The 18,725-nt window shown below is 46.0% G+C and overlaps 2 protein-coding genes across 2 annotated transcripts in view; one reads left to right on the top strand and one right to left on the bottom strand.

Annotated features, from left to right (window-relative positions):
• The window catches only part of DGKA (diacylglycerol kinase alpha), a 95,277-nt gene extending 84,703 nt beyond the window's left edge, over window positions 1-10,574 (bottom strand). Inside the window, exons 1-2 of the mRNA XM_077328814.1 lie at window positions 9,172-10,574; window positions 2,716-2,782 (exon numbers count right to left, since the gene is read on the bottom strand). Coding sequence (XP_077184929.1) covers window positions 2,716-2,782; window positions 9,172-9,197 — 93 coding nt within the window. The 5' untranslated portion in view covers window positions 9,198-10,574. The remainder of the gene's footprint in view (window positions 1-2,715; window positions 2,783-9,171) is intronic.
• A 66-nt stretch (window positions 10,575-10,640) lies between these two features.
• PYM1 (PYM1 exon junction complex associated factor) lies at window positions 10,641-17,838 on the top strand. Its single transcript, XM_077328819.1, has 3 exons — window positions 10,641-10,860; window positions 13,514-13,607; window positions 16,835-17,838. Exons 1-3 carry the CDS (start codon window positions 10,656-10,658, stop codon window positions 17,346-17,348), a joined length of 813 nt encoding a protein of 270 aa, XP_077184934.1. The 5' UTR covers window positions 10,641-10,655; the 3' UTR covers window positions 17,349-17,838.
• The last annotated feature ends 887 nt before the right edge of the window (window positions 17,839-18,725 follow it).

Here is an 18,725-nt window from a genome sequence, read left to right as displayed (position 1 = left end):
CCCACCCCCCCGCAGTAAAAAACTTCCCAGGCCGCAAGCTTGCAGCTCGGGAAGCTTGCTACTGCGGGAGGGTGGGGAGAGGGAATCAGGGCCGCGGCCGGGCCGCCCATGCGCGATGTGCAATGCATGGCCGAAATCGCTTGTGTGCGATGCGCCATGCGTGGCCGAAATCGCGCATGCGCGGCACTTTTGCGATGCGCGGGCGGGGCAGTTACCCTGCCGGTCCCCAGCCTCGGAAAGGTTGGGGGCCACTGGACTAGAAGGCAACAGTAAAAGAGGAAGAGCCAGCATGACATGGACTGATTCACTAAAGGAAGCCATAGCTTTCAGTCTGCAAAACCTGAACATGTTTTGGAGGACATTAATTCACAGTGTCGCCATCAGTCAGAAGTGACTTGACAGCACATAAACACACAGACTAGAGATCTAGAGCCCACTTCATCAGATCCAGACTTTAAACAGCAGCGCCAAAAGGCCAAGAAATAGAGTAGGCACTGTGTAATATATGCAGGATATTCCTAAGCAAATAAGCATTTATATGATTTAGAAATCTCAGAGATGCATATCCCATTTTATATTTGAGGAACAACAGAGTTCAGGAACCAAGTAATTTATCTATTGAGGATTTGGACTTTGATTTCCAGCAATCTCAATTCTCTTCCACAGCTATTTTGCAAGGAAAGGACTCACCACTATTCAAACATATAACGATACCATGGGCTTTCTGTTCACTGTGCCATGATATATTAATGAGAAACCCAGGAGCTGTGGATTCGTGACTGTAATGAACAAAAATCTATAATGCATTGGTCTTTCTGATGATATTCTGTGTATGCATGTTAACTGCCATCCAGCTGCTTCCAACTTACGGCAACACTATGAATTATCCACCTCAAAAACATCCTATTGTTAACAGCCTTGCTTAGGGCTTGCAGACTGAGGACTGGGGGTGGATGGAATGGGACCGTCCTTCAAGAATACACACTTTTCCATAAAAGAAGGAGAATACTACCAATGCCTACAACAAACAGGATGAGACTAACTACAGTTAACTCTAATGTCTGGTTACAAGAAAGTTCAAGGACAGCTTTGTTTTTGGTTTTGCTCGAGTATTTTTAAAGAATATAAATCACTGTCTAATGAAAAATGATTACTTCTGGTTTATATTACTTCCACTGGCAAGTATAAACAATCCCATTAGACTTGAAACACACGGAATGACCCAGGAAGCTGAACTAATGCCCCATAAAGGCAGAGATAGCTAATTAGCACTAGGGAAATCATGCACTTTAACAAATGCCACTAATATTGTGATGTGTACTGCACTCTTTCCTTTGACAAGGAACTCTGAAGAGTATTAATTCTGCATGTATTACCCTGTACAAGACGTACAAATCAGGCAATATCATGGTTCAGTTCCATCATTTTGGTGCTATAATAGTTCAAACGTAACGTATCTTTTTGTATGCATGCCACCAAATACATCCAGTGGACAGAAACTTATACCAACATGGATGCACAATAATAAAATTGGTACTCGCTCAGTAGAAATAACCTCAAAAGCATGTCCAAGAGCTCTCCCACACAATGACTACTCTAGGGCTGGGCAAGGCTTGCAAGGCAAGTGAAATGCATACACTGGGGTAGCAACAAAGGAATGCAAAACTGCCAAAAAAGGCAGTGGATTACTGAGGGGAAGAAGGAAGCTCCCAGCTGCTTGCTAGAGCAGACTAACAGCAATGGAGGTCCATTTAGGTTGACTTTCTCCTCCTCTGCATTTGATTAACCAAGGGCTCTTAAGTCTCGGATCTGCACTTGGACCAGTTCTTGGAACCACGCAGCCAACTGGGCATACAGTAGCAAGGCATCACACACAGTGTTAGCAATCCCCCAGCCACTTTGGCACCAACAGCAGAGGACTACAGAGGAAAGCACAATACAGTGGGAAGTCCTAGGCAGAACACACCCAAAGTTACTGGTTCAATTCCCACATGTGGCCAAGAAGCACAGAAAGGAGTCCCAGGCACGGCTGGGATTTTGCACCACAGTACGCGATCTCATGGTGATTGGATATCCCATAAGCCTATCAATTTTGCTGGCACTCCCACATCCACCATCTCCCCACTGCTGTGTAGGAGTATATTACTGCTAGCTACTCCCATTTATCCCATCTTCGCTCTCCATCCCCCGCCCCCATAAATGCAAACTGCACAGCTCATCAGACACCAGTAGTGACCTGAGAAAATGTGCCACTTGCCCCTATCACTGGCAAGAACCCACCAAAGCAAACATTGGAAATAACTTATCTTAGTGTGCATTTCATAGCAAAGAGGGCTTAGGTCAGAAATGAGCAGGAGTGGGGAACTCATCCCGTCTACCAAAACCCAATCAGACAGACACAGGGGCAAAGCGATCCACATGTCCATTGAAGATCATCAGGAATACTGAAAGCAAGGCAGGTCAACAGGGCTGTCAACCCGCATGTTCTGGCAAGGCTTCCTGCGTCCCCCATGGTCTGGCCTAGAATCACACAAACAGTGTGGCAGTGCAATGCCAGCATATCTGTAGCCCCCATAACCCTCGCCCTCTCTCTGCACTGTTCATGCTTACTGCTAGCAGCAGCTGAGGCAGCACACTGAGAAAGTGCCCTGAGGGTATGTCAAGATAGTAGCAGCAGTCATAGAAGCACAGACTCCCCTCCCTCCTCTTAATTACCTCTGTGGGGTGCACTGGCCATATATTCCAGCTGGAGAACAGGAGGCTTCCCTTTGCTGTGTGGGCCCTGAAGCAGAAGACATGACATGGTGTTAGTAATAGGTGACAACAGTGTTTGTTCTCCCTCCCTCCCTCCCTCCCTCCCTCCTTATTTGTGCAAAAGACTCATTGTGTAGAATTCCCATCACCACATGTGTTCAATGTGGATGGAAGGAGGCTGAAGACACAGAGACCATTCCTCTCACTCTGTCATCTACCTGACAGGTGTCTTGGCTACACATGCTTGTATCCTAAAGCTTTGGATACTGACTAAACCCTCCTCCTTCTCTTCTCTGACTCAAAACCACCCGATTCTACACTGGTGCTGGAGTAACACCAGTCCAGTGCTGGTTCAACTTGATGCTGTGTACTTTCAGCATAATCCAGCACAGGGCTTTGTTTCCTTGAATTTGGGAGGCTTAGGACAGTGTCACATTTTGGATGCCTGCTTCAACCAGAAGGATTCTAATCATCATCATCTCCCAAAGGATGGTCCAAATGGAGATTACCACAAGTATGAAGAAACAAATGTACATATAGCATAAAAAACTATCCTTGTTTAATAGTTCTAGCTGATTTCACCCTCCCTAATTTTTCTGACTCAGTCCCACTTTTCATTTGCTTCTGTCTCCCACCTTCTGTTTACAGTTGGTATTATAACTATAATTTCATTAAGAGCACCCCCAGACTACAGATCTGAAGGTGTGTACTTGGAGTACTGAGTTCAGTATTGGGCACCACAACTGAAGAAAGATGTAGACAAACTGGAGCACGTCCAGAGGAGGGCTACCAAGATGGTGAGGGGCTTGGAGACCAAGTCGTATGAGGAAAGGTTGAGGGAGCTTGGTCTGTTTAGTCTAGAGAGAGGACGCCGAAGAGGTGAGATGATAGCCATCTTCAAGTACGTGAAGATCTGTTATATAGAAGATGGAGTAGTTGTTTTCTGTTGCCCCAATGGGTTGAAATTAATTCAAATGAATATTCAGCTAAACATCCAGAAGACGTCCCTGACAGTTAGAATGGCTCGTGTTACCAAAATCACACTTACACGTGTCCTGTGACACGTGCATTAAGCCATGGGGAATCAGCAGAGCGAGAGGAAGGTAACTCAGCACTAAAGGATTGAACGCCTGTGTTTACGAGGTAATTAAACCCTTAAGAACTCAAGACTGACAACGTTGGTAAACTGTAAAAATAGTAACAGTGTTTATTGGAAAGAAAATAATAAAAGCATAAATATATCTAACACACCTATCAAGCGATCGTATAGAGAAGAATTAGGGTGGGGAAAGAAGGTTCCGTATAATTACTGTTCTTGTAGAGAGAAAGCAGCGACATGAGCCAGCATGACGGGAGCTTCCAATGGATCCTGAGTTGGAAAGTAAGCAGAGAGGCTCTGTACAGCCATGGTTTATATAGTGTTTTTGTGGAGGGGGCTATGCGATGTGGCCTAGGTGAGCACATGATGGAATTTTCCATGGGTCAGGATGTTGGGCAATGTCCTGGCCAGGTCCGGAGATGGCCGTTGATGGGCTTAGACCAGGGGTCCCCAACCCCTGGTCTGTGGACCACTACCGGTCCAAAGATCAGTCAGTATCGGGCTGCGGCTCCTCCTCATCCTCCTCCCCGGCTGCTGACTCAGGGGCTTCCCTGCCACTGCGACCGGCTCACCTTTGGTGTTCTCCGGCGGCCGCCATGGCTGGGGCTCCCCGTCAGCGTGGCACTGTGCAGCTGCTGCTGGCAGCGCCCCCCAGCAGGCGGCGGGAAGTCAGGGGCGCTGGCGGGAAATCAAGTGGAGCAGGGGCTCAGGCAGCAGCAACGTCAAAAGACTACCCCCCCCCAGGCCTCAGTACAATTGTTAAGTGTTGACCAGTCCCCAGTGATAAAAAGGTTGGGGACCACTGCTGTCGACAGCTAGGGTCTAAGAAAAGGGAGCCATCATGTCTCAATGAGTCTAGATGCAGGGTATGAGGAAGAGATTTCCCATGGCAGAGGAGCCATGGAGCCAGTCCACTAAATCAGCAATATAATGGGGTGGGGGGTGGGGTTTAGAAGGAAAGCAATCTTGAGTCAGGAGGTACCTGTATCAGGCAGAAACTGCCATTCTGAACCTGTGGCCAAGAGCAAGCTCTTTAAGATGGAGTCTGACCTGGCTCGGCAGACTTTAAAAGTGTCATGGGTTTGGCTTAAGCCTAGACTATAGAGAGATGCCACTGGTTGTAGAAGACAGTATGCCGGTCAGTGAGGCAGGGGTCCTGCCATGCATGACACTCCTCAGGAGAACAGGCTTCCACAGGAGGTGGTGAGTTCTCCTCCTTGGGAAGTTTTTAAGCAGAGGCTAAATAGCCATCTCACAGGAATGCTGATTTTGAGTGGATGGACAGGAATTGATGTGCCAGTGTTTCTCTCTTGTGGCCCTTCCTTGCATACCCAGGGAATTGCTGATTGCCACTGTGGGATGGTAGGTAAAATCCCTCCAGACCAGGCTGGATTCTAGAGATTTTTGGTAGAGGGGCATGAAATTGGGGTCACCGTGGGTAGGCAGGTAGTTGTGAGTTCCTGCATTGTGCAGGGGGTTGGACTAGATGACCCTGGAGATCCATTCCAACTCTATGATTCTAAAGATAAAATAGCCTCATCTTCACTTTGCTAAAACATGTATGCCTCACTTGGCTTTATGTATAAGACTAATGACAAGGGCTTTCTTGTGAACCTTTAAAAATATTAAAACCTTTACAAAATATTTTTCTTATACATACTTCCATACAGGGGTATGCAGAGGTAATTGCACAAGTCCATTTATTGAACTGGATTTTATAGGTCACTGTGCAGGATCCAGCTGCTGTGAGCTTGTTCCAGCCTGCTATCTGCAGCAAGGGAAATATTTTCCCCCAGCCTTGCTAAAAATGGCAATGGATCTGATAAAAATGGCAAGAGGGTCAGATTCAACTTAAGAGAATGGAGGATTATAAGAGGCAGAACTACTGCCTTCCTGATGGAAGGGACAATACATTTCACTGAGTATGCATGCGTCTGTGGCACTGGCATTTCAATGATTTATTTTTATCCCACTTTTCTCCCCAGTTTGGACTCAAAGCAGTTTAGAATATAATTCTCCCCTCCTCTATCTTATCACAGCCACAACCCTGTGAGGTAGGTCAGGCTGAGAATTTGAGGTGGGCCAAGGGTCACCCAGCATGTTTCCACAGTAGAAGAGAGGCTTCAAACCCAGGTCTCCCTGGATCCTAGTGCAACATTCTGTCTATTATGCCATGCCACTTCTCAAGTTGCCATGGCGTGGGTTGCCATGGCGTGGGTAGTTCTATGCAGTTATGACAAATGTACCAAGTTAAAAAACAGCAAGGCAACACCAAAAATGTAAGACTGGTGAAGTGGCACGACTGTGATAGGGTTGGCAGAGGCTCTAGGAAACAGCATGCTAGTAATATTGGGCAGTGTGGCAGATACTGTAGAACAGATAGAGAAGAGTTGGCTTTTATACCCTGCTTTTTCACTACCTGAAGGAGCCTCAAAGCAGCTTACAATCGCTTTCCCTTCCTTTCCCCACATGACATTGTATCTGAGGAAGCGTGCGTGCACACAGAACCTCATACCTTGAATAAAACGTTGTTGGTCTTAAAGATGCCACTGGACTCTAAATTTGTTTTGTTGCTTGAGACACCCTGTGAAGCAGGTGTGGCTGAGAGAGCTCTGAGAGGAACTGTGACTGACCCAAGGTCACCCAGCAGGCTGCATGTGAGGAGTAGGGGATCAAACCCAGTATCCCAATTAGGGGCCATCACTCTTTAACCACCACACCACACCACACCACAAGCAATGTCAGGGGATTTGGGGCCTTCCTCACAAGCAAATCTGTGCTGGACTAACTACTAGGCTAAGTATGCTACAGCTGAAGTCCCAGATAAATGAAACCCATTCTGCAGCATAATAATCTGAAGATGCTCATGAGTGGAAGATGTTCCTATTTCTCATGCTGGAAGACCTTCACTTCTCTCTTTCAGAAGCTACTCCACATTCCTTGTTGGGGGGAAACCGGCCAGGTTTAAAAGCAGGATTTTAGAGCAGGATAGAAAGGATAGTGGAGGGGTGGGGGCAGGGAATGGTTGCAAGACTCTCTCGGCTGGGTCTGAATGCAGGCAGAGGCAAAACTATGATATATGGGTCAGAGGACCCAAATGAAGGTTCTGCACAGGGTGTCCACAATCATGAATAATGCACTGCCTAGAGATCGCTCTCTCAGGCCACAGACCAGATGGGCAAAATAAACCAGACCTATTTTTCTTGGTCCAGCGTTCCCTACTGTGAGCAGGCCAGAGTGACACCTACTGGGCAGCATATCCACTGCCAACACCGAATTGTGCTGTCTGGGATGGGGGGGGGGGAACCTAAGCTCGCCAGCTGTTCAAGCTCAATATTTCAAGTACTGGCTTCCTTCAAATTATGGGTAAAATTTCATCACACAGAATTCAACCGTGTAAACAGGACTTGAAAGACTGCAGCAGAATATCCCAAAAGAAGCAATGGTGTCAAATCAAGGAACATACTTATTCCCATGTGACATCCCCTATCAACTCTGTGTCATCTGCAGGGCCCGTAAGACAAAGCTCTTCTGCCAGTCCCGGATCTATTATCAGGGGATCTCCTAGAGCCGGTGGGATCAGGACCCTTGCTCCTAAGGAAAGAGCTCCGGACTGCTAGCTGAAGGGGGGGGGAGGAGATGGGGAGTTGTCCAATGAATAGCCATCTTTTAACATGTTTGTGTTGGGGATTTTAAGGGTTCTGTGTTTTTACTATTTCATTGTAAACTGCTGCGAGTCTTTGAGAGCGGCAGTATATAAATCAAAGAATAAATAAAAATAAATGAATCTCTATGATGGGGAAGACAGAGTGTTGTTCAGACAGCAAGACAAGAATTTTAAAAAATCATTTTGATGCTTTTCCCCTTTTGCTGGAATGTTGTGACAGGGAAAGAGACTCAACCAGACTCAGAGGGCAAAGCCTGCATTAATTCACCACTCCCAAGTTTAGCATTTAAAAATCATGTTTTCGGCCTCCCATCATTGTGCATTCACTTCTGTGAAAGCTCGTGAGATTATTATTCATTATGGCACTGCCACTGAACAAAAGAACATCATAGCTGTGCGGTCGCATTCTCCTACATTTTGAAAAAGGCGAGATGTTATCATTTAATGGACATTTTTTTGGGGGGTACAAGTTTTTCAGCTACACAGAGTTCTTTGTCAGGCACAATGGAAATACTAAATCTCTGCTCTGCACCTCACTGTCTTTCAGCCACTTAAATGCACAGACTTTTGAGACTAATTTAGGCTTAAAAAAAAGGTCAGAGGAAAAATGCATGTTGGACTAAACGAAATGTCAGATCATTCCCAATGATGGTGTCATGGGAGAACACAGAATCCTAGCCAACAGAAACTGATCACTTTTTAAAATATCCTATTTTTGTATTACTCAGAAAAGCAAAAAGACATCCTGCTCAGTTTGCAATCCTTCCTTGGAAACAAGTTCCACTGACCAAGCCGGCACTTCTGAAAAACCACATTCAGGATTCAGGCTCGCGTTTTCTAATTGTGGAAACTAACTCACTTTGTATTTTATTCTATTAACCACACTTATCAAGCTGCTTCTTTTATTGAAAAAAAGGTTCAAACTTTCCCTCTTTCTCCAAGTCATTGCCACTGCCATAAAAATAAATATAATAGGTGAAAAGGAAAGGAAAGCATAGTTGGTTAATCCTTTCCAAGTTAGTTCTTCCTTTTCTTTCCGTTCTTTCTTTTGAGGAACAACAGAATGATAAATGGGTAATAAAAGCTACAACCAGCTCTATAGACTTTTTCTTGGCAGCTATTATGTTGTAGCTATGATTTCTCTTCAGGAGAACATGCCAAGTTGCAGATGAGCTTTTGTGAGTACTTATACAAAGTTCACCTTAGATTTATGATGCCTATGTAATAAAGAATCCATATTATTCACAGCAGAATGATCCTACGCTTCGTTTTCTTTGCCACTGGAGAACACACATTCTTTTTCCATTGTTTATCTAGCTGTCAATCTTAGCTGTTAAAATCGGTACTATTTTTATGTGTAGGCCACAGAAGGCTTTGCAACTAGAAATCTCCTCATTGTGTAGCTGTCAAGCTGATAAATTGAAATAAATTAGTCACTGTTTTCAAGTTCCCTGCTGTGAAACTAGTTATTTAAATGAGGGCTACTTTTCATTTTAAATCCCTTACAGCCCAATTCTACACTTATTTGCTTGGAGGTGAGCCCTAAGAATGCAGTGTTTAATTGAGCTTCCTTCCAGGTAACCGGTGCATAAAGACTGAAGTCTTTTTAAATATCATATCATGGCAGCATTCCAAAAATCCTGTTCCTTACCTGCAAGCACTGCTGTCAAGGTGCATCTTGGCGACTCCTCTTGTTTGTAGTTACCCAATAATCAGCATTTGCAGAGAGCAGTCATGTCCTGTACTGATGAAAACTGAAGGGTATGGTAGACTCCTTTGGATCAGGGCACTGGACTACATTTCTTGTGGGTTCCTTCTAATAGTATGATACCCTCTAGTGTCCTCCACTATTATTTTATTTATAACCTGCCCTTTCCCATCATGGAACTTATGTAACATCTCTCCCCCCTCTCAAGGCTTTATTTCTGGTTTTCAGTCAGCAATTTTGCTGCAAGTATTTTTGTTTCAACAGTCAATACTGGCTGGTCTACAAGACAACACTGGGATTCTGCACAACAATTTATATACAGCCTCTCCATTGAGGAATGTAGCCGAACAGCCCTACTCTACATTGGCATTATCATCATCATATGTAACTAAATAAGCAAGCTGGTCTGCATACAGATGGCTCCTTTACCCACATGGAGATAATTACTTAACAACACTGGAATTATGAATTCATGCAAGGGCTTTTCTTGTGGTACGACTGACAAGCTTTACAAAACCCGTATGTGGCCTTTCTCTGGTGTCGCGAGTCAGTGAACACACAGCTGCCAGAAGTTGCAAGTCAGGATGCCAGACAATTTTTAAATTGGCTTTCAAAATGTCTTGTTGCTGCGGTTAGTTTTACAACAACGGGGCTTTAACACCATCCAGCTTCTACATCTTAGGGATCAGAATGAATGAATTACAAGAAGCCATCATCGTAGTAAGAGGCAGCCGCTCAGCCCAGTTAAGTATAAGCCATACAGCACTGCCCACAAAATGGTTATGTCACTTCTCTGCCCATCTGTACCCACTCTTACACCGAAGCCAGTTCAGAAGGATTGGATTCCCTGTTATGTACATGCCTAGGATGCCTTAGAGTCCCTTCCCAATTGTCACACTTACAGCCTATAACTAGGGATTATCGGCCCCCCCCTGGCAGGGGATGGGAGGGGTAGGGTTTCCAGACCTAGGTTGGGAAACTCCTGGAGGCTTGGGACTGGAGCCTGCGAAGGACAGGGACCTCAGTGGGGTGCAATGCCACAGAGCTCACCCTCCAAGGCATTCATTTTCTGCAGGTAAACTGATCTCCACAATGTAGAGATGAGCTGTAATCCTAGACGACCCCCCACGGTGGCATCCCTACGTATAACCCTGAGAGACAGTCTTCATGCAATGAAATTCTGTGGGGTTTTGACACGTCAGAGGGCAGACTTAAGCCAAGCGGGTGACAAATACTTCTCCCTGTGAAGGGATAGGAGAGAAGAACCGTCTTCCTCTCAGGGACACAGCCTAGTTGCCTTATCTTGAGAGGGAACGGGCTCAACATTTCTCCTCCCTCCTCCAAATCTAGAAGGCCCACGCAAGTGGGGGGCTTTCCCCCCAAGAGGTAGCTCTGGGCTCCGGTGTGCTCCTGAGGCTGCTGGAGCCATGCTAGGGACGGAGAAATCCCCGCTAGCCTGCACACCGCTGCCATGCAAAGCCCCCCCAAGCCGCCGCGTTCCATTTAACAGCAAAATGGCCGCGGGTCCCGCTTTTCCCCGCCCAATGACGCCATATCCGGAGGTGGAGACAACGCGGCCGGAAGCAGGTCGCGTTTCCAAGATGGCGACTCCCTATGTTACTGATGAAACCGGTGAGTGAGGGAGAGGCGGTTGAGAGGGGAGGGGGGAATCCGCGCTTCTGCCTCCCCCGCCGCCCATCCCAGCCCCACGGAGCCTCCGCCTGCTGGCCCGTCGCGGCGCCCCACTCCGCCCCGCGGCCCCGTCCCTCCCCTTCGCCATCCCTGCGCCTCCCAGCCCCGCCTCCCGCGGCCAGCCTCTTTTTGGCTACGCCCCCTTCCCGCCGTCCCGTTGCGTTTGCTCCCGCTTCGCGCTCGGCGCGAGCCACGCCCCCTTCCCGGCACTCCCCGATTAGCCCCGCCTCTTGCGGTAGGGGACCAGCTTCTGGCCCCGCCTTCGGTACCTGTGGTGCCTGGTCCATTCTTGCCTACCTGCCCATCAAGCAGTGCCCCCCCTCCCTTTTTCTTTTTTTGTCTTCATCCGGAGATGGTCCTGCGCGCGTTGTGTTGCTTATCTGTGGAAGTAACATTTTATAGAAATAGAAGATAGCCTTCGGTGAAGGATTGCTAGCCGCAGTTTGGGGAAATATTTGGAGATTGGGGGCAGTTTGGGTGGGGAGAGAGCTTGGATGCCATAGACTCCCAATTTTCTCTTGCTGAACTGATCTTTGGTGTCTGGAGATCAATTGGGAGAGCTCCAGGCACAAGCTGGAGGTTGGTAACCCTAGGGTACTAGAAGTATAGGTATGGACGAATGGACAAATACCAATAATTCAGTAAAATTATAGAACAGATCAGGGTCTGCAGTATGTTGCTTAAGTGCTCCTTGCTATATAGTGCCTTAAAACAAACACGTTTTCCTCCCTAGTGTGAGCTTTTGGGGACTGTGTGGTTAGATCATCTGCTTTGCATCTTAAAAGCTCTAGATCCAGTCCCCAGCATGGGTAGTTAAAGTGGTACCATGTGATGCACTTGCATCTGACTTTGTCAGATGTCCTTAACTGGGTTCTCAAACATGATATGCAAATGTCTCTCTAGCAGGGTTTTCAGATTCACATGTTTTTATTCTAACCTGAGGTTTTGTGAGCCATATGCTACGTTTTCAGATACATACACTTTGTGCTCCCTAGGCAGAAAGTTACAGGTGAAGTCATGATTGTCAGCTCTGTGCATCTAACAAAAAAGGGCATAACAAAACTCACAAAAATGTGGATCTTAAGCTGCCACAAGATTCTTGTTTCGTTTTTTTTTGCTGGAACCGACTTTACATAGCTTCTCCCTCTGGTATTATTACTGCATTACTCCCTGAATGCTCCATATCTGGCATGAAAGTCACGAGGCTTCCACAAAAGAACTTAAAAGGGAGACTCCACCAGCATGATATTGTATGAAGTACCCACACGCACACATGCAAACTTGAACAGGGATTTGGGATTTTGGACTTTTCGTTATTTTAGCAAAACCTGGGACTCCCCACCCAGTGCAGGTAGTAATTAGTCCATAGTAACTAGATTGGGTTCTGTATTGTTCTTGATTAGATTTAAATTTCACATAGTTGCATTTCACCCTATTTTTACCTGACCATTTGATCCTGCTGTTAGTTTGCTTTTCACATGCCTGCAGAAAATGAATGTGTGGCAAGAATCTTCTCAGTGCATCAGAAGATGTGGGCTTTGGGGTGCCACAAGGCACCTGTTTATTTCATTTCCCCTGGAGAGGCCTCCATTGACTGCTTCCCATTTTCTAAATACATTTAAGGCTGCGGCCATCTGGTGTATTTTTCAAGCATCGGCAACAATTTTTCAGCCCATCTAGCCAAAAGAGATTCAGGGTTCTTTAGGCTAGTGGTTGTCCACTGTAAATGCCTCCTCTTCCCATGCTCTCCTCCAGCTTAAGCTGCAAAAGGGGATATTTCATTGTTGTGCCAAGGAGGCATTTCAGCAGATGCAGCTTGTCTTGCAGAGATAAGGAAGGTGGGCACCTGCTGATACTTGCTGTTCTGCAGCTGTTAAAGATTCAGAAGCCTCTCTCATGTTTTGCCCCAATGACTAACAGTGCAACATATCAGGACACCCTGCAAGCAACAGATGCAAGCTGTCCTCTCTAAATAAAATAGATTCAACTATTTTCACATGATTCCAAAAGCACTAAGACTTCTTGCCATGCTGCTTGAGTCAGCTGTGCTGCAGAGGTTACCAAATTCTTCCCTGGTTGGCACCTGCTCATTCCACCTGCAATATGTGGATAATAATACCAATCCATCTTACTTATTTACTTTATCGCCCACCTTTTTCACTGAGATGCAAGATGGATTACACAGCGTACAATGATGCAACCCTATAAAATGAGACAATGCAATCTGAAAACTATGGAATGCGATTGCAATATGCGATACACAGCTGTTAGGAGGACTTCTGCAAGTGCATTTGAAAGTGTTACATAAATATTGTTAAAAACAGCAGGAAGGGCCGATGACGTAACATCAGGTATGTGAAACTAACTGGGATTTTCATTCCACTCTGTCTAGGGATTTGATAATGTGTGACTTGCCCCCCCCCCCACACACACACAAACACACACCATGGCTAAAATAAGCATGCGTGAATGCTTTGAAATCTTCATAGGCTCTGATGGGGAACACTGAAAAGACCACATAATCTCTTATATATATATAAATATAAAACAGGGCGACATTCTTCTGTAAACTAAAATAGTTGTAATGTTTCAGGAAAATACATCGCTTCCACACAGCGTCCAGATGGTACTTGGAGGAAGCAAAGGAGGGTGAAGGAAGGCTATGTCCCCCAAGAAGAAGTGCCAGTGTAAGTCATACCATCATCTTTGTCCTCTGGCAGTTGCTGGCATACATAAGAAGCTCTCTCCAAACCACATACTGCCCTCTCCAAACCACATACTGTGGAGGTAGATGGCACACAGCTTGGCATCTCTTTGGTGGTACCAAGAAATGAATGGGTGAATAAGGGGATTTATACATCCCCACTTAGAAGCTGGGTGCTGCTCATCCGTTCTACACTGTGTCTCACATTCATCTCACCAACTGGATGGCAATAATGCTGCCCTTTCATTCCTTCCTTCGTACTTTAGCTTCACAGCATGAGGAGAAAAAGAGAGGGAGGGGAAGGCAGCAACACTATTGAAACTCTCATGTTCCCGGGTGTGCGCATGTGCTCAAATCTTCTTTGCTTTAACATTTGGGCTTGAATTCATCACTGAATTTTGAACACCTGCTAGGAATGTTACTTCCCCTTTGGCTGCCATGATGGGAGCTTCCCTGAAGCTAGGAAGATGTTTAGAAAGTGTCACAGTGGGGCCGTGCTGACACCTTTTGTGTAGCCAAGCAATTATTGTGACATAAATAGAACTTGTGAATTCCTCTCTCAACAGTGCTGCTTTAAAAAGAGCCCCCACAGGTTACCTGCAAAGTTTTAGCAGACACTTGCGCTTGGCTTTAGACCCTTTTTTTCTTTCATTGGTATTCTGTGGGATCCAAAGAGTCACATGCTAGCGCCGTGTGTGCAAGAGGTTTCTATGCTTGTGTTTTTCAAGCATCGGCTCTCTGTGCCACATGACAGACCTCTGAAGTGACTTGAAAAGTGGATGATGTGCACCTGCTGTTTAAAGAAAACTTTCCACTAGGCAATCCCAAGCCCCTGGGCCTGCCTAAAATTATTATTTGGAGCCCAGCCTTTGACATTTGGAAAATCCAATAGCTTTAGACATAAAAGTGTCGATAATGCCTTCATTTTCAATTACACCTTCACACTAGCAGATTATATCTAATGAAAAGCCATTAACTGTGGTAGTTTAATGAAACATCAGTGTTTCAAGGTAGTGTGCCTTTGGGCATTGCATGTTTTTTTCCATAGCTGCAAGAGCTGAAAGATTTTTAGCCCATTGTTCTATTTTAGGCACAGTCTACTTTGCAGTATCATAAAGTAATTGGCCAAGCAATTGGCCGCAAGCACTGCTCTTGAACCCCTAGAATAAGATACCTAAATGTGAAGGCTACCTTGGTAAACCAACACAGGCCACATCATTCTGGCTTGAGGGGTAGTGTGCAAACCTGTGTGATGTCAAGCAAAAAATTCTGGATGAACATTGGGGAGACCCTAGGCTCAAATCCCCATTTGCCATGTGACACGTTGTGGGACCTTGTGCTAGTCGTTCTCTCTCTGCCTAAGCCAGTTTGGTGTAGTGGATAGGAGTGCGGACTTCTAATCTGGCATGCCAGGTTCGATTCTGTGCTCCCCTACATGCAACCAGCTGGGTGACCTTGGGCTCGCCACGGCACTGATAAAACTGTTCTGACCAGGCAGTGATATCAGGGCTCCCTCAGCCTCACCTCCCTCACAGGGTGTCTGTTGTGGGGAGAGGAAGGGGAAGGCGACTGTAAGCCACTTTGAGCCTCCTTCGGGTAGGGAAAAGCGGCATATAAGAACCAACTCTTCTTCTTCTTCTATGCGATCTCACAGAATTCTTGTGAGAATGGAATAGGAGCAAGATGAACTGCTCTGAGCTCCTTAAAGGAAGAAGAGATTCAAAATGTAATCTCTGCATTAAAAAACCTGATACGTGAAGGAACCTATGTGCAGCAGGCAGCCATAACAAGCTTCGGTATGTGTTTCCAGCCCTCCTTAGAAGAACAAGATTCCCAAAAGCCAGCAAGATTTCCAAGGTATAAGTTTTCAAGAGTCAAAGCTCTCTTTGTCAAATACAAGTAGGAACGGAGACCCCTGAGCTCTTATATCTCAGTCAGATGCATGTCTACATTGTAAAACGTAATCAGGTTGATTTCAGCAGGGAAGAAATCTGTAGGGGATTCCATCCTGCTTCGACTGGGCTATAAGGGCTTCAGGACCTCCATCCATATTTGCATCTGACAAAGAGAGCTTTGGCTCTCAAAAGCTTATACCTCGGAAACCTTGTTGTTCTTCACGATGCTACTAGAATTTTTCTCTTCTGCTGCAGACCATAGAATGGAATCATAGAATTGGAAGGAACCTCCAGGGTCATCTAGTCCAACCCCCTGTACAATATAGGAACTCACAACTACCTGCCTACCCACAGTGACCCCAATCTCCAGAATTCATCCTGGCCTGGAGGGAAATTCATCTACTATCTTACAGTGGCAATCAACAATTCCCTGGGTATGCAAGGAAGGGCCACAAGAGACAAACACTGGCACATGACCAATAACAAGCTACCCACCTGAAACATTGTTATTATCTTTGCCGATGTTATATATGCCAATTTTATATATTATGCTGAGATAGACTGTTTTATTCTTGTACTCTTATTAATTTTTGTTTTGCAAAGGCCTTTGGCTATATACAAGAAATACGGTATCATCAATAACAACCTACTCACCTGAAACTTGGCTTCCCTAGTCTTGGCTACATGCTTCATGCCTGTCATTTTGAAATGAAGAGAACAGCCATGATATGCTTCCATAACAGAGCGTTTGTTTTGGGGTGAGGTGGGGCGGGGTTGTGAAACAGCATGATCTCAAGAGGATCCCTGTACGCTTGGGACAGAAAGTGACTCAAGTGGTTATTCTAAACTGCAATTTGCATCTTCCATCTAACATCCACAACAGAACCGGCATGGATTGTTCAGGCTGCATGGACAGGACTGCATAGCCTTACCACTGTCCCTGGCACTCTTTTGGTACAGTATTACTTATGGGCTACTCTCACCAATTTCTCTTCCCAAAATTCAGTCTGACAGGAGGCAGCAGGGTGCCGTGTTCAAGAGGGCGACAGCTCCTCAGAGGGCTCAGTATTATGAATAATTTGATCTGCAGTGACTTGCCCGAGAAATACCTATGAGGGTACCCATTACAGCCAGCTAGCCATGGATTTAGTGGCTGTGTCTCCTGCTGCTTATCTGTGGAGAGGGGAAGCCACAGCTGGAATATTTTTATGCTGTCTCTCCTTTTTTCCAGAGGCACTGAAGAAGTGACTCCTGTTCAGTGTCTTTTGTCCTGTTTTTGTTCAACTGAGAGCTGATATCTTTTTGTTCCATGCAGATATGAGAATAAGTACGTGAAATTCTTCAAAAGTAAACCAGAACTACCGCCAGGCCTGAATCCAGAGGTCAACACCCCAGTGGCCAAGCAAGCCCATAAAGCACCAGAAGGCAGTGAGACAGGACTCTCCAAGTCGGCAAGGAGGAACCTAAAACGCAAGGAGAAGCGGAAGCAACAGCAGGAGAAAGGAGAGCGAGATACGGATGACCTCATCCAGGCGCTAGAGAAAACCACCTTGTCACCCATGGCAGGCAGCAGTGGCGACAGCAAGCTAGCAGTGCAGGCTGGCAGTGCGAGGCCTCTGGCAAACAGCAGCGATGTCTCATCTCTGGCTGCTATCTTCGAGAAGAACAAGAAAGTCAAAAATCTGAAAAAGAAACTACGGCAGGTGGAGGAGCTGCAGGCACGGATTGACTCTGGGGAAATCAAGCAGCCGACCAAAGAGCAGTTGGAGAAGCTGGCTCGGAGGAAAATTTTGGAAGAGGAACTCGAGGACCTGGAATTGGATTTGTAAGGGATTGGAATGGCGACTGGACATAGTGTGCATAGGAACAAACCGTCCCCAGGGGAACATGTTCTGAGAACTGTGCAGCACACAGACCAGAAGATGCTGTCTTCAGGCTCCTCCTTTGTACCTTTTGTTTTATTTTATGTTGGATGCTGTCTGAATTTTTTAAAGTATTTCTCCCAGCTGTTGACGTGTTAGAAACTCAAGGACTACTTTGCCACCCTCCTAAATCCCTTTCTCTCCCACCTTCCCTACATTGGGGTGAATAGCTGGCTGGGAGCATCACAGCATAAGGTGCGGGGGTGGGAGGGTATCTTGCTGGCTTTCAGAGGCACCCAAATGGGTGGAGTGTTCCATGTCTCCTCCCTGATCCTGTGTAAGTTTTTTGACACCTTCATATTCTCTGTAATGGCCACTCCACTCTTCCACCTTCTTCCCCCTCCTCCTCCTCATTTTTAAAAAGGATGCAATAATAAAAAAAAAATTGCAGTAGTGATCTCTTGAGTCCAGGATATTGATTTTATTTTTGCCTTTCCAGGTATGCTTTTCTCTTGGGATTGAACAAGAAAAGCTCTTTAAACTTTTCCATGCTTTGGAGGCATTTCTGTCCCATCTGCTTGGGGGAAGCCCAAATCGGCTGTGCCCTTCACACTATTTACCAGTTTGAGTCATGACGTGCTTTCTCTTTTGGGCTTCGGCCAGCTTTGTTTTATTGAATTCGGTTGCTTTGGCACCCAAGTTCACCAGAGGGGACTTCCCCTTTAAAAACTGGCGGAGTGGCAGAGACTCAATTCCAGGCTGTGGTGCTAGGAAGTATGGGTTAAGCTCTTCCCTCTTCCTGCATCTGAAAGAGCCCTGGGATACTAGGAAAGCACTCCCGGTGTTTGCTGCTGCAAGGGAGGCCACGCTAAAGAAAAATAGTGTGTGGAGGAGGCTTAAAGCTCTGCTTGAGTGATGCACCCCATTGAAATCCTTCCCATGATTTTAAAAAGAAAATAACCCTCTAGGGCAGGGGTGGCCAAACTGTAGTTCTCCAGATGTTCATGAACTACAATTACCATGGTCCCCTGCCAGCATGGCCAATTGGCTCAAGGTAATTGTAGTCCATGGAAATCTTGAGAGCTGCAGTTTGGCCACCCCTGCTCGAGGGGTTCAGTTCCTGGAACTCCCAATACCACATCTAGGTTTGCTTTTAGAGCAATCTCTTTCACACACCCCGGCCGAAAAACAGGTGCAGTTCTTCTCAAAATGCAGACACCACTGGATTACATGCGAGCCATGCTTTGTGTAAAAAGGAGTGGCTCTTTCATTGCTTTACATGCAGACTGGCACTAAAATAACCATGGGATTGCCCTAGCATTTCCAAGCTAAACATGTGCTTTA

The sequence above is a fragment of the Paroedura picta genome, chromosome 3 (assembly GCF_049243985.1).
Source record: "Paroedura picta isolate Pp20150507F chromosome 3, Ppicta_v3.0, whole genome shotgun sequence".
In the NCBI taxonomy this organism is placed as follows: Eukaryota; Metazoa; Chordata; class Lepidosauria; order Squamata; family Gekkonidae; genus Paroedura; species Paroedura picta.
Note: the sequence above shows the minus strand (reverse complement) of the source record. Positions and strands in the feature narration are given on the sequence as shown.

Coding starts and splice junctions, on each gene's coding strand:
- PYM1 (XM_077328819.1), top strand. CDS start 10,656: ATGCTAGGGACGGAGAAATCCCCGCTAGCCTGCACACCGCTGCCATGC. Junction 10,861..13,513: donor CTATGTTACTGATGAAACCG/GTGAGTGAGGGA, acceptor GTAATGTTTCAG/GAAAATACATCGCTTCCACA. Junction 13,608..16,834: donor CCCCAAGAAGAAGTGCCAGT/GTAAGTCATACC, acceptor TGTTCCATGCAG/ATATGAGAATAAGTACGTGA.